This window comes from Vipera ursinii, assembly GCF_947247035.1.
Source record: "Vipera ursinii genome assembly, chromosome: 4".
Classification (NCBI taxonomy): domain Eukaryota; kingdom Metazoa; phylum Chordata; class Lepidosauria; order Squamata; family Viperidae; genus Vipera; species Vipera ursinii.
In genome coordinates, this window is record NC_139514.1 from 4,755,312 (window position 1) to 4,770,711 (window position 15,400).

At 46.9% G+C, this 15,400-nt stretch overlaps 2 protein-coding genes across 2 annotated transcripts; one reads left to right on the forward strand and one right to left on the reverse strand.

Annotated features, from left to right (window-relative positions):
- Positions 1 to 1,502: 1,502 nt before the first annotated feature.
- On the forward strand, positions 1,503 to 5,435 carry LOC310640097 (NADH dehydrogenase [ubiquinone] 1 subunit C2-like). Its single transcript, XM_083362208.1, has 3 exons — positions 1,503 to 1,723; positions 4,280 to 4,423; positions 5,250 to 5,435. Exons 1-3 carry the CDS (start codon positions 1,576 to 1,578, stop codon positions 5,297 to 5,299), a joined length of 342 nt encoding a protein of 113 aa, XP_083218334.1. The 5' UTR covers positions 1,503 to 1,575; the 3' UTR covers positions 5,300 to 5,435.
- Positions 5,436 to 9,547: 4,112 nt separating this feature from the next.
- Positions 9,548 to 12,001, reverse strand: THRSP (thyroid hormone responsive). The gene is made up of 2 exons (XM_083362203.1): positions 10,821 to 12,001; positions 9,548 to 9,802 (listed from the first exon to the last, which is right to left on the reverse strand). The coding sequence occupies exon 1, from the start codon at positions 11,283 to 11,285 to the stop codon at positions 10,839 to 10,841; it is 447 nt and encodes a 148-aa protein (XP_083218329.1). The 5' UTR covers positions 11,286 to 12,001; the 3' UTR covers positions 9,548 to 9,802; positions 10,821 to 10,838.
- Between the last annotated feature and the right edge of the window lie 3,399 nt (positions 12,002 to 15,400).

Genomic DNA, 15,400 nt, shown 5'->3' on the forward strand with positions numbered 1-15,400 from the left:
GATGGTGGGGAAGGGAAGGATTTATATTCCTTGCAGATAGCTGGTCATTTGCCTTCTTTTGGAGAGTCGTTGAGGCCACCTGGAGGTTTATCTGTGTCTTCAAGGTCACCTGAGTAGTGCAAATGGGTGTGGAGCCTCCTTGGAACTGCAGAAAGGGAGTGTATTATGGAGCTGCAGAATCATCCTGCAGAACTACACAACACAGTCTTTTGCTTCACCGGGGGGGGGGGCTGGACTAGAAGACCTCCAAGGTCCCTTTCCAGTTCCATTCTGTTCTGTTCCATTCATTCCCTATTCTATTCTATTCTATTCTATTCTATTCTATTCTATTCTATTCTATTCTATTCTATTCTATTCTATTCTATTCTATTCTATTCTATTCTATTAACCGCCCTCAGTCCTTCGGGAAAGGGCAGTATATAAATCTAATAAAATCTAAATCTAAATCTAATTCTATTCTATTCTATTCTATTCTATTCTATTCTATTCTATTCTATTCTATTCTATTCTCATCACCATCACCATATATTCTACTCTACTCCTCTACTCTACTCTTCTCTACTCTATTATATTCTATTCTATTCCACTTCATTCTTTCATTTTTCTGTTCTATTCTATTCTATTCTATTCTATTCTATTCTATTCTATTCTATTCTATTCTATTAACCGCCCTCAGTCCTTCGGGAAAGGGCAGTATATAAATCTAATAAAATCTAAATCTAAATCTATTCTATTCTATTCTATTCTATTCTATTCTATTCTATTCTCATCACCATCACCATATATTCTACTCTACTCCTCTACTCTACTCTACTCTTCTCTACTCTATTCTTTCTATTCTATTCTATTCTATTATTCTATTCTATTCTATTCTATTCTATTCTATTCTATTCTATTCTATTCTATTCTATTCTATTCTATTCTATTCCACTTCATTCTTTCATTTTTCTGTTCTATTCTATTCTATTCTATTCTATTCTATTCTATTCTATTCTATTCTATTCTATTCCACTTCATTCTTTCATTTTTCTATTCTATTCTATTCTATTCTATTCTATTCTATTCTATTCCATTCCATTCCATTCCATTCTATTCTATATCCTGGGCGCTCCAACGCTGCAGGTTTTTAAGAAGAGGTGAGACGGTCTAGCTGACTCAGGAATTCTGGGAGTTGAAGTCCATGAGTCATAAAAGAGCCGAGCTTGCCTACCCCTGGTCTAGGGTCTCCTGCTTGAGCGGGGGCTGGACTAGAAGACCTCCAAGGTCCCTTGCAGCTCTGTTCTATAAATAAAAAATAAAAAATAAATAAATAAACCGAATAAATAAATAAACCGAATAAATAAATAAATAAATAAATATTCAATGCAAGCTCCCTCCAGCTCTTTCCTCCCTCCCTCCCTGGCGGAGATCGGCCACGCCCCCCGGCCAATCCGGGCTCGGAGGCTGCGGGGAGGGGCCGGCCTTGTGCAGCCCCGCCCCTTTCTCCGGGGGAGGGGGCGGAACCTTCCCGGGCGGGCCGCGCGGGCGGCGGGGAAGGCGTTGCGGGACGGACCCTCCGCCGCGCCAGCCGCCGCCATGCAGCTCCGCTTCTCCGTCCCCAACGAGGCGCTCTCGCTGCCGCCGCCGCCGCTCTTCAACTTCCCCTCCGTGTGGATGGCGGGCGTCTTCTGGATCAGCGCCTTGCTGCACAACGGCGTCAACCGCAGGCCCGCCCTGCGCTCCGGTCAGTCGCCGGGGCCTTCCGCGTGGCCCCCCGTCCCTCCGCCCTTCGGGCTGCCCATCGAGGACCCGGCCGGCCCTTCCGCGGACGCGGTCCCCGTCCCTGCTCACCGGCACGCAGAGCTCGAGGAGGCGGGGAGCCGGAAGGGAAGAGCCGCAGGCCCATAATCCACAGCCCAGGTGGAGCCCAGAGAAGCCCCACCCGGAGTCAGGTCAGGGGGATCCCGGTCTGACCTCCGGGTGGGACTCTGCTCCCGAGGGGGCCCTTCCTGGTGGGCCCAAATGGAGGGTTTGATTCATTTATCCACCCTCCCTCTTTGGGGGTCAACTAACGCCTTCATACCTCCCCCACCCCACATACACAACAACCCTGCCAGGTGGGACAGTCTTGAGAGAGAGAGGAGCTGGCCAAGGTCACACCAAACGACCTCTGTTAGTCTCTTAGCCCAAGCCCGAGAATAATCAGTTGCTGTTTTTACTATTATTAAATACAGTTTTATTGATTGATTGATTGATTGATTGATTGATTGGATTTATATCCCGCCCTATCTCCCGAAGGACTCAGGGCGGCTAACAACAATAACATATAATAAGTACAGAAATTAAGATAATAAAATTAAAATCATCTGTGCAATAAATTAAAATTAAAAATAAATTAAAAATTGTAAATATAATTAAAATGCCTACCAGTCCAGGTCAGCCAGGTGGAAAAGGAGTGTTTTGAGGCCGCAGCGAAAGGACTGGAGATCTTGGGCCATCCGAAGCTCAGGGGGGAGCTGGTTCCACAGGGCTGGCGCTCCCACAGAGAAGGCCCTTCCCCTGGGGGTCGCCAGCCGACATTGTCTGGCCGACGGCACCCTGAGGAGGCCTTCTCTGTGTGAGCGTACTGGGCGATGGGAATTCGTTCCCGGTAGCAGATGGTCCTGCAAGTATCCCGGGCCTAAGCCATGTAGGGCTTTAAAGGTAAGTACCAGCACCTTAAATCTCACCCGGAGGGCAACCGGTAACCAATGCGCTCATGGAGCAGAGGTGTTATATGGGAGTATCGGGGAGCTCCCATCACTACCCGTGCAGCCGCATTCTACATTAATACACAAACATAACTAAATGTTATTAAAATGCAAGGGAACTCGTGGAAGACTGACCTTCGGGTAAATCAGCGGTCAGGTAGTGACAAACCCACCATTCAAAAGAGACAATAAGAAAAAAAATAGAAATGAAAAGACCGGAAGAATTCCTCTCTTGCAGCCCACAGTCAGATAAACAGGGATTAATACCAGACAAAAAAATAATATCAGGGGTCCCTAACCTTGGCCACATTAAGACTTGTGGACTTCAACTTCCAGAATTCCTCAGCCAGCTATGCTGGAAGTCCACAAGTCTTAGTGGCCAAGTTTGGGGATCCCTGATATAGAAGGCAGCCACTCATATAATCATACGATCCGTTGGCTAATGAATGTCTGCAAACAAACATCCAAGCTCAGAGAGAACCGAAGGCTTCACCGTTGTTCTCTTTTTAAAATGATGATTGCTTGTAAAGAGTGTCTGGCGTGGGAACTGAATACCAGCAGCCTTAATGTGGGGAAATGCGTGTGGAAGTGATGGTCTGCTAGGACAAAGCTGGATAAAGGGATAAGAGGGATAGAATCAAGATCACGTGAAATGTTAATACCACTTTACAAGGCCTTGGTAAGGCCACACTTGGAATGTAGCATCCAGTTTTGGTCGTCACGATGTAAAAAGATGTTGAGACTCTAGAAAGAGTACAGAGAAGAGCAACAAAGATGTTCAGAGGACTGGAGGCTTAAAACATATAAGGAACGGTTGCTGGAATTGGGTGTTTCTAGTTTAATGAAGAGAAGGACGAGGGGTGACAGGATAGCAATCTTCCAATATCCACAAAGCACCTGAGGACAAGACAAGAATGGATGGAAACTAATCAAAGAGAAGCAAGAAGAAATTTTCTGGCAGTTAGAACAATTAGTCAGTATCTGAAATGGTATAGATGCCTCCAGAAGTTCTTCATCACTGGAAATTTTTAAGAAGAGATTGGACAACCATTTTTCTGAAATGATAGGGTTTCCTGCCTAAGCAGGGGGTTGGACTAGAAGACCTCCAAGGTCCCTTCCATTTTTGTTATTGTTAATCCAATATGCAATGAGGAGGAGGAGGGAAAGAAGGAGGAAAGTGAGGAACACAGCAGATATAGTTACTTCAGTCCAGACCGAGTTCAGCTTGTCTTCTTCATGCCTTTGTAGGCATCATCCTAGTGACAGCCACCTGCTCAATACCAGACGTCCCCTACCTTATGGGCACCAGGAACCGGTTCCGTGGAGAGAGGTTTTTCCGCGGACCGGCGAGTGTGTGATTTTGCGTGCTGCCTGCATCCCACAGATGGGCCTTTGCTTGTTTGTGCGGACCGGTTGCTGGCATGCTGCGGCCTGGTACCAATCCACGGACCGGAGGTTGGGGACCCCTGCTCTTTACCGTTTCAAGCGCCATTTGGGAATTTTGGGACAACTTGTTGAGCCTGTCCCTTTGCTCTCTTGATCTTTTCCAGGCGTCCATCGTCAAGTCCTGATGGCCACTCTGGGCTTTTGTTTTGGCTACTACATCAAGAGATTCTCCAATTACTACTACGCTGAGAGGGACAGAGAGCTTTTCAGTTACATAAAGAATCATCCTGAGGACTTTGTGGAAAAAGGTACTTTGGTGTGAAACAATTTCCGGAAGAGCCGTTCAAAGGCTGAAAGGGAAATTAGAGGGGGGGAAAAGCAGCTGTTTTCTAGGGCAGATGGTGGGACCCCCAGCTGTTCCTCCTGAAGTGCCCACAGCATGGATGAGGTAAAGGCCCCCAAATAATTCCTCAAGCGAGTTGTCACAAATGCCCTGTGTGACAGCCACAGCCAGGTAGCCATTGATGAGGCCGCTGGAAATTATAGTTCAGCAATAGCTGGATTGTTGTGAGTTTTCGAGTGTCAGGAGTCTATCGAACTGGACAGATTTTCGGGTATCAAAATCTGGGAATTTTGGGGGAGGGAAGTTTACATTGTTTGAGTCTTGATTCTTGGCAACTGTTCACGCATATTTTCTTGGCAACATTTTTGGAAGCGGTTTGCCCTTCTTCCTAGAGCCAAGAGGGAGGGACTGGCCCAAGGTCACTGAATTGGCTTTCATGCCTGAGGCAGGACTAGAACTCGCCACCTCCTGGGTTCTAGTCCGCTGCCTGAACCGTTGATTCAGCAGACCAGACCCCTTGATGGGCAATTCTGGTCACCTCCTCTGAACAGGGGACAAACCTACAGGACTAATCGGGCTTTTCCAGAATGAATCAACATTTTCCTTAGAATTGACTTTAGAGCTTCTTAACAGAAACTCTTGCTCGCTTAAATTCTCTTTTGGGGAGGGTAAACAAGATTGATGCCTGAGGTTTAAGGTAAACATACCCAGATAAAATACAAGCAGTGCTTTTCCGTGTCTTTGGTTTAAGAATAAGCTTCATCAGCAGGGATCGTTTCCTGTTTTGCTAGAGCCTAGGAAAATTGGAGACATTCTGGAAGACTTTGTCCCAACTCGCTGAAGGCTGCCAGCAGATCCCGCCGTCTTCTGGGTGGTTTCTCTCCTCCCTCCTCTTGCGTGTGGATGCCCTCCGGGTCAAATTGCCTATTGATAAACGTGGATTGTATCCTTTCTAATAAAAGCTAAATGAAGGTCCAGCCTGCCTTTTGTGTTCGTGATGTACGCCTCAAAATGGGGGAGAAGACGCCTGGGAAATTTAGTATAAATTTACCCCTGCAGAAAGTTTGAACCCGTGGTCCCTGATAACGAGGAGAGACTAACCGCTGAATAACAGCTCCTGCGGCACAAAGGACTGGGAGGAGTTTGTAGAAGAAAGGGGTGCCATTTTGGTAGCCTGGCACCCCAAAAGGGGTCCTGTAGTCTTTCCCCTGTTTAAGGATCTGCCGGTATCCGGTCTGCAAACGTAAGTTGTTTCAACCAACAGCATGAAGCCTGAACCTCCCTCTCCGTGACTTTCAGGGTCCTCTTGTGTGAAGCCCAACGCTGCAGGTTTCTAAGAAGATCCTGGACAGCCCTTTGTCTGAAACGGTATCGGGTTTCCTGCCTGAGCAGGGGTTGGACTAGATGACCTCCGAGATCCCTGCCAACTCTGTCGTTCTGTTTCAAACCGGTTTCTCCCTCTCTTTTTCACACCATCCTCCCTTTCCAGGAAGGTGTTCCGGTCAAGGGCTTGGAGTAGGAGAAGGGAGACCTGGGTTCAAATCCTCCCTCATTGAGTAACTTGAGCCTCCCTTCGCCTAGTTCAGCTCCTGAAAAAAGCCTGGTCGTTCGGTGGTTCTAATCTGCCGATGAAGAGTCTTGCATCTTCCTCCAAGCCTTTCCTTTGATGTACCTACACGGTTTGTCTCCTAAGAGGGCCATAAAACAACTGCAATTTACATCATGTCATTGCGGTGTTTTTCTCCGTTTCCCCCTGAAAGGTTTCCACCAACAGCTTGGGCCCGTGAACCTCCCTCTCCTCTGGGACTTGCAAAGGCCTCTCGGGGTGAAGCCATGGCGTCTGGGCTGCCTATTGCAAGTCTCCCTGTCTACCCTCAACCCCTCAAGCGGTTGGAGGCGGTTACGGGGGTCCAAGGTTACTGTGGAGGGAGGTGGGCTACCCAGAAGCGCTGCCCTCTTTCTCCGTGCATCGTGAAGCTCCCAGTCCCGCCGATCTGGAGGCGAGGTCAGGGTTAGGAAATGGGGATGCTGGAAGCGACGGGCCGGTGACTTCTGACCGGCTTCCGCTTTACGGTCAAGGGTAGGACTGTCTTAAAAATGGGACATAGATTGGAACAGCTCCAGGATGGAGTGAGATCCTCTATTTTTAGAAACTGGGCTATAAGCCTTTGGAGAGAGAGAGAGAGAGATGCCAGCGGGGATCCTTCGGCTGTGTGAAGCCCTTCAAACACAACAGGGCAAAGTGCCCAGTCTAAAAGCAGAACTGTCTTTTTTTGTTGTTTTTCTTTCAATCCTGGGAAATAATTACAGTTTGGTTCTGGCAACTTTAAGACTTGTGGATTTCAACTTCCAGAATTCCTCAACCGGCCAAGTTGAAATCCACAAATCATAAAAGTTTGCTAAGTTTGGAGACTCCTGATCTAAAGCATAATAAGGAGCCGTGAAGTTCAGATCTGATCGTAAATAATCACACACCAAAAACTCCCAATTCAGGGCTTGAAGAATTCAGGAATTGCGGCTGTTGGCCATCTGCGGTCCAGCTGGGAAGATGTCTCTGGCAGATGCAATGGTTTCTTTCCAGGGAAGGATAGATAGATAGATAGATAGATAGATAGATAGATAGATGATAGATAGATAAAAAGAAAGAAAAAGAGAAAGAAAAAAAGAAAGAAAGTCAGATTTTTTCTGGGAAGGAAAGATAATTGAGAAAGTTTGAAAGCTAAAGAGAATGATGCAGACAGATGTGTTCAATCACGGTGTTCATCCACACTCCAGGATGTAATATCCCAGACATGTCAAACACAAGGCCCGGGGCCAGATCCGGCCCGCGTAGTGGTTTCATGCGGCCCGCAAAGCCATCCTGGAAACAGTGAGGGAACGGCCCCCACTGCCTTGGCCCTGGCCCAGAGACCCTCCTTCTGCCAGAGACCCTCAGATCTGTCCCACTCCCACCCAGGCCCCCATAGGCAGCCTTGATGCAAACGATGTAGAGCTGGCCACGCCCACCCAGTAGGCCACGCCCACCCTGGCCATACCCACCCGGCCCCCTGAGGGCAACCGCAATGCTGATGCGGCCCTCAATGAAATTGACTTTGACACCCCTGTAATATCCTATGGAGCTTTGAAGAGCAGGACTGCAAAACTCCTGATGACTCCTAGATGGCAGTAACAGGTGAGAATTTTCTCTTGTCTCCTTGGTGCCATCTGGTGGTGACTGAGGGTGCTGCAGCCAGATGTGGTAGTATTAAAATGAGGGAAATAAATGGCTCTCTTTCCCTTGTCTCCCTCCTCTTGAGGCGTTCCTCCCTCGGTCCTAACAAAGCTGTTTTAGACTCTGGACTGAATCCCCTGATGCAATTCCATTGCTTCACATCGGTTCCACCTTTGCTGCATCATCCAGATTCTCGTCATCTGGCTAAATCAGGCCCTGGATTGCTGCCTTCAGACCTTGCCCAGATGGGACTGTCCCGGCTTGGCAGGAGCATGAACACTGCAAGAAGGTAAACTTGCCACAAACGAGCCACATTTCAGTGGTGTGCTTGTTGCGACAAAGGGTGATGCCCTTTTCAGAAAGGGACTGCTGCAAAATCCCAGCTTGAGAGACTTTGATTCCTAGTTAAAGCAGGGTCCATGGGAAAGGATTGGGTTTTTACAAGCTTTAGCACTGAAAACACTGCAGTTTAAGCCTTCTCTCCCCCCTCCTTATCTTTGAGAGTAAGCAAGAAAATTTCATTGTTAATGTGTGCCAATGTAAAAAACAACAATAAAGGTTATCTATCTATCTGAGGGACGCGGTGGCTCAGTGGGATAGGACGCTGAGCTTGTCGATCAGAAGGTCGGCAGTTTGGCGGGTCAAATCCCGAGTGCCGTGTAACAAACAGAGTGAGCACCTGTTACTTGTCCCAGCTTCTGCCAACCTAGCAGTTCGAAAGCACATAAAAATGCAAGTAGAAAAATAGGGACCACTACGGTGGGAAGGTAACAGCGGTCTGTGCGCCTTTGGCATCTAGTCATGCCGGCCACGTGACCACGGAGACGTCCTCGGACAAGCGCTGGCTCTTCGGCTTTGAAACAGAGATGAGTTGGAAACGACTAGCACGCATGTGCGGGGGAACCTTTACCTTTATCTATCTATCTAATCTATTCTATCTATCATCTATCAAATCTATCTTACCTATTTCTATTTATATATCATCTATCTAATCTATCTACTCTCTTCATATTTGTCATCTATCTAATCACTATATCTTTGTAGTCTATCTAATCACTATTTATATCTTATCCAGGGCTTTTTTTCCCATAGAACGCTCAGAACGGCGTTCTATCACTTTCTTTCTTTTTTTGGAAAAAAAAATCTCCCTCTATTGGCTTTAGGAGTAGGCAATCTTGGCTCTTTTTTATGACTCATGGACTTCAACTCCCAGAAATCCTGAGCCAGCCATGCACAGGGAAAAGAGGTTTCCAAGCTGAGCCATGCTGGCTCAGGAATTCTGGGAGTTGAAGTCCTTGAGTCAGAGCCAAGGTTGCCTATCCTGCACTAGAGGAGGACATTAAAATTATTTACAAGGTTACTTCTTTAGGAACTAAACTTTTAGAATCTAAAACAGCTAATTCAAAAAAGCCAACGTTTTTCATCTGCTTCTGTCTTTTGGAAGGTAAAATTAGAAAATCTATTTCCTATGTTAACATCTCTGCAATGAAATCAATAAAGGTAATAGGAAAGAAATGAGAAACATTTTTCTCAATGTAATATGTCTAATTTAGCTGATGCTAGAAAAAAATAGTATCTTTTGTACAGTCTTGAAAACTGTACACTGTACCCCACCCGATCTACCCCGCAGGGCTGTTGTTGGCGGTAGGAATAACACAAAGGGTCATTCCGCACTAAAGCCATCTTGTGCTCTTGGTGGAAAAGTAAAAATACTAAAAAAACCTAAATTAATAATAGTACTTAAAGAATTACATGCCTGGGTGCTCATATTGTCTCAATTATCAAGGGTAAGAAAGATGTTGGAGCCAGCAGCTACTCAAGGTCGAAACTACTAGTGGAATCATGTTCTAAATGGGGGAAAAAAAACCAGCCTTGTACAGCAGGAAATATAGCTCTTTATTCTTTATAAGCAGCAAACACTTTCAAATATGAAAAAAGCAATAATACATAAAGCCTAGAATTAAGGCACAGAAAACTTTTCTGACCGCAGTGCTGAAATGATTCAAGTATAAAGTTTCACAACCATCAAAAAAGTCTCTCTCTTTCCTGGATAATGCATCCATGGCCTTCTTCTTCCCAGGCAGAGGGCTCTTGAGTTGTACAAACACATCCACAATCAAAACGCAGCTTGCCCTGAAAAATAGAGAGCACACAAGATGTTAGCGAGGAGGCTTAAGGTCTAATTTAAGCCAAGGTTTCTCCAAACTCCTCCCCAGAAAAGGTAACCCATCCCTTCTAATTTGGGATTCGTCCGATGTTCTGCCTTGGGAGGGCCATCCGCAAGGACAGAGTCAAAAACCTCAAGAGGTTGGCTTTGATTCTGCGGTTGAGGCCACCGTCTTGAATGTCTTGATGAGAACGGTGGAACTTTAGTCTAACTCAGATGTTAGGTGGAGGTCATCTTTGGAGGGGAATTGGTCTGGAGCTTCCAGCTCCTTGTGTAGGCAAGCCAAAGCACAACCTTTGTTCCTGAATCGCCAAAGAATATTTCAAACACCAATGCCTGCCGTTTGAAAATGAATGGCAATATACAGTAGAGACGGTTTCTCAGAGCCTTTGAAAATTTGAAAATGGGGCCTTGATTGGGCCTTTTGAGGAAAGGCAATAATTATTAAATCATTCTATGTCAATTCTATAGAAAGGGAGGGAGGGAGGGAGGGAGGAAAATGGAGAGGGAAGGAGGGGGAGGAAGGAAGGAAGGAGAGTGGGTGAATAGGTAGAAGAAATGGAGGGATGGAGGGAAGGAGAGAGAGGAAGGTAAGGAAGGAAAGGAAGATGGATGGATGGATGGACATTGGAGAAGGAAGGAAGGAAAATGGAGAGGGAAGGAAGGAAGGAGAGTGGGTGAATAAGTAGACAGAAGAAATGGAGGGAGGGAAGGAAGGAGAGGAAGGAAGGGAAGGAAGGAAGGAAAGGAAGATGGATGGATGGATGGACAGACATTGGAAAGGAAGGAAGGAAGGAAGGATGGATGGATGGACATCGGAGAAGGAAAGGAAGGAAGGAAATCTCTTTGATCTTGTTAGCAAGAACTACAACATTAACAGAGCAGACAAATAGTTTTTCAGCTCCAATGGAGAAAGCCTTCGAAGAGCAAGAAGATGCAAACAGGGGCACCAAACTAGATGTTTCCTGTTCAAAGATAACTCACCCTTTGTTTAATGCTTTTCTACCAACGAAAAGAGATTCCATTCTGATTGATCTGTCCCAGAATTTCATTGTACCTAGAAGTCACAGTGTTGGCTCGGCTGGTCAATTGGGCGAGGACATGATATAAGCCAGAAACGTGATAACGAAAGAGTCCTTCAAGGTCTGTCTTCTCCTTAGCTGCTGCTGCTGCTGCTTCTTCTTCTTCTTCCCTGGACTTGAGACTCTTGTCATTAAGAGGAGGTAGACCACTCTCAACCGTTGACTTGATGGATTTTAGGAGCGTGTAGTAGTCGTACAGATCTCTGTCGTGGGACTTTTCCATCCCAGAGTTGACTCCAGCTGGACCATCCTGTTCTTCCAACGAGACCCCTTGGAGAAGGCTGGGGAACATCACCGTTTGTTCCATGTTACGGACGGCGGAGAAGTATCGTTGCATGGGAATTCGCTCTCCGTAGTGATTCTCCATGGCCGAACCTTCAAGGCAAGTAGCTTCTTCCTCTTCAGGTTGGCCGTGAAGCTTTTAGTTCTTCGTCTGGAAGGTGCCAATTTATAGACCGACATGCCCAAATCCTGCCGTGTCACCAAACACGACGGGGGTGGGGTTTTTTTGGCCAGGAAATTTCAAGATTTGGGGGAGTGACTTGTTGTGATCACTAACGTGACTTTATTTTCAGTCTGGAATCATTTCCAAACTCTTCCTTGCACCATGCTGTTCCTTGGCCTTGTGGCGTTCAGACAAATTGGCCCAGCAACAAGGGGGCGAGAGAGCTGCGATTGAGACACCAAGGCTGGCCCAGCATGAATGTCTCCCAATCATGGTTTTTTTGTTTTTTTTGGCTGACGAGAAACTGGGATGAAGCTGTGCAAAAAGCCAGCAAAGAAGATTTCATAATTTATGTTGTGAAACCGGTTCAGCTCGCTGTTGGCCAGGATGCCCGTTATTTGCAGAAGGGTTATCCAATCACTGCAAGAGACAAAGACACAAAAGTCATTGTACAGTACTGTGATCTGTAAAGATGCAGGCACTCCTCGGCTTGCAACCAATCGTTTAGTGACTGTTCAAAGTTACGGCACCTCTGAAAAAAAAAATGACTGATGACCAGCCCTCTTACTGAAAATAGTTGCAGTATCTCCTGGGTCGGGGTAGGCAACCTCGGCTCTTTTATGACTTGTGGACTTCAACTCCCAGAATTCCTGAGCCAGCATGGGGGAACTATGGCCCCTTCATGACTTGTGGACTTCAACTCCCAGAATTCCTGAGCCAGCCATGCTAAGGGGAAAGGGAGAGGTTTCCAAGCTGAGCCATGCTGGCTCAGGAATTCTGGGAGTTGAAGTCCACGAATCATGTAGGGGCCATAGTTCCCCCATGCTGGCTCAGGAATTCTGGGAGGATAGAATCAAGATCAAGTGAAGTACTAATACCACTTTACAATGCCTTGGTAAGGCCACACTTGGAATGCTGCATCCAGTTTTGGTCACCACGATGTAAAAAAAAAAGATGTTGAGACTCTGGAACGAGTACAGAGAAGAGCAACAAGGATGATCAGGTAACTGGAGGCTAAAACATATAAGGAACGGCTGCTGGAATTGAGTATGTCCAGTTTAATGAAGAGAAGGATGAGGGGGGACAGGATAGCAGTCTTCCAGTATCTGAGGGGCTGCCCCAAAGAAGAGGGAGTCAAGCTATTCTCCAAAGCGCCTGAAGGCAGGACAAGAAGCAACAGATGGAAACTAATCCAGGAGAGAAGCAACCTGGAACTAAGGAGAAACTTCCTGACAGTTAGAACAATTAACCAGTGGAACAACCTGCCTCCAGAAATTGTGAATGTTCCAGCACTGGAAGTTTTTAAGAAGAGACTGGCTAGCCACTTGTCTGAAATGGTATAGGGTTTCCTGCCTGAGCAGGGGGTTGTACTAGATGACCTCCAAGGTCCCTTCCAACTTTACTATTATGATTAAGTCATGAAGGGGCCAAAGTTTCCCCCATGCTGGCTCAGGAATTCTGGGAGTTGAAGTCCACAAGAGCCAAGGTTGCCTACCACTGTCCTGGGTCATGTGACCAAAATTCGGGAGCTTGGCAACCAACGTGTATTTAGGAGGATTGCAAGTTTCTGACCTTCCCAGCTTGCTTCTGACAAGCAAAGGCAATGAGGGAAGCTGGATTCGCTTAACGATGGCATGGTTTACTTAATGGCAGTGGGTTCACTTAACAACGGTTGTAAAAAGAGCCGTGGTGGCGCAGTGGTTAGGATGCGGTATTGCAGGATCATTCTGCCCACTGCCAGGAGTTCGATCCTGACCGGCTCAAGGTGGACTCAGCCTTCCATCCTTCCGAGGTCGGTAAAATGATGACCCAGAATGTTGGTGGGACAGGATGCTTACTTTGTAAACCGCTGTAAAAGCACTGTGAAGCAGTCTATAAATTTAAGCGCTATTGCTATTGGTAAAATTGGAATGATTGACTTAACGTCTGCCTAGCTTAGCAACAGAAATTCTAGTCTCAATTGCAGTCGTAGGTCGAGGACCACCTGTATTTAGCAGAGACTGAGACTGCAGACTCGGGTTTGACTTGACTGCTCCTTGGGTGCCCAGTGAGATATACCTACAACACCAAGATGGCTACCGAGACCTCCCTTGGCTTGGTTACTTGCTATCCAGTAACAAGGAGTCCTCAACTTAACGACCCCCCCAGTGCAGCTCAAAATTACTGCGGCTAAGCAAGACGTTAAGTGAGCCGTGTCCCATTTTACCACCTTCCTTGCCACAGTCGTTCAGTCAATCGCTGGGGTTGATAAGTCACTAACCCGGTCGTTAAGCGAATCTGGCTTCCCTTATTGACTTTGCTTGTCAGAAGGTCGCAAAAGGGGGATCCCGTGACACCCCCCTGGAGACGCTGTGACTGTCGTAAATACGACCCAGTTGCCAAGCGTGTGAATTTTGATCACACGACCACGGGGAGACCACAACGTAAGTACGAAAAATGGTCGTAAGTCACTTTTTTTCAGTGCAATTGTAACTTTGGTCACTAAACAAGGAAGTTAAGTTGTGGACCTATAGTTGTAGACCTGGTCACTAAAGTAGGGCAGAGGCCCCCAACCTTTGGGGCACCAGGGACCGGTAACGTGGACAGAGGTTTTTCCACGGACTGGAGGGTGTGTGATTTTGCGTGCATCCCACGGATGGGGCTTTGCTTGTTTGTGCGGACCGGTTGCTGGCATGCTGCGGACCGGTGCTGGTCCACGGCCCGGGGGTTGGAGACCCCCGGTCTAACAGAATGACAGAAGGGATAGGAAATAAAGAGGGCTAAATCAGAGAAGGTAACGCGGTAGGAGAACCAAGATTTTAGCTTCTTATGGGCTCCCCCATTTTTAACCCACTGGAGTTTTCTTAAACCTCCCAGCCATAACTGGTCTCCCCCAGCTGAAGGCCGAATCTGCAGGTCTCCTCTTGAGAAAGACAATCTGGACAATTTCCACGCATTGCTACTTATTCTGTCGTTTCTCATTGACACGATCAAGGTCTCTCCCCTTTCCTTTCTCCATGCAAAGATGTCCTGGCCACGTAGAACAGAGGCCCTCAACCTTTGGGGCACCAGGGACCACCGTTTCCGTGGAGAGAGGTTTTTCCACGGACCGGAGGGGATGTGTGGTTTCGTGTGCTGCCTGCATCTCGTGGATGGGACTTTGCTTGTTTGTGCAGACCGGTTGCTGGCATGCTGGCAGTCCACGGACCAGGGGGTTGGGGACCCCTGAATTAGGGGAGCAGGCAAAAGAGATCTCAGGAAAACATTGGAAGAATGGAAAGTCCACTCTGGAAAATATTCAACCACTCTGGCCTCAGGCGGCCCAAAACGTCGTGACTTTTGATAAGGGTTTCCAAAGCGTTTCAGTCGTGCAATATTAGTACAGTGAGATGGCTGTGCAATAATTAGCACATGGACACGGCCACAGCGAGTGAGCAAAACAAATCGAGGGCATCCAGCTTTCCCCCTTTTGGAGACAAATTTCACGCTCTGGGGATTTCTCCATTTTTGTTTCTTGCCCTCAGCTGTTTGTTTAACCCTGACTCGGTTGCCTGCAAAATGCCACCTTTTCCCTTATTGTTCCCCCCCCCTTTTTAATTGTGGCATTATAAATCTTGATAACGATATAGGCTATTTCAATACAACGGTGTTTATATAGGACAGGGGTCGGCAACCTCGGCTCTTTTATGACTCGTGGACTTCAACTCCCAGAATTCCTGAGCCAGCTGGCTCAGGAATTCTGGGAGTTGAAGTCCACGAGTCATAAAAGAGCCGAGGTTGCCGACCCCTGATATAGGAGAAGTAAATTCGTCGTGTTCCGTTACCTTGCGGTGGTAGAAAGAAAGGAGAAAAACAAAACTGAAGTCTCTATCAATATTAATTGCAATCAATATTAATGTCAAATTATAACAGAATTAGAATGGAGTTGGAAGGGACCTTAGAGGTCATCTAGTCTGGCCTCCTGCTTGAGCATGAGAACCTATACCACCTCAAGACAGGTGAATGTCTCTAGTCTCTTCTTAAAAATCTCCAGTGATGGAGCACCCACAATTTTTGGT

Coding starts and splice junctions, on each gene's coding strand:
- LOC310640097 (XM_083362208.1), top strand. CDS start 1,576: ATGCAGCTCCGCTTCTCCGTCCCCAACGAGGCGCTCTCGCTGCCGCCG. Junction 1,724..4,279: donor CAGGCCCGCCCTGCGCTCCG/GTCAGTCGCCGG, acceptor GATCTTTTCCAG/GCGTCCATCGTCAAGTCCTG. Junction 4,424..5,249: donor TGAGGACTTTGTGGAAAAAG/GTACTTTGGTGT, acceptor CTGTTTTGCTAG/AGCCTAGGAAAATTGGAGAC.
- THRSP (XM_083362203.1), bottom strand. CDS start 11,285: ATGGAGAATCACTACGGAGAGCGAATTCCCATGCAACGATACTTCTCC.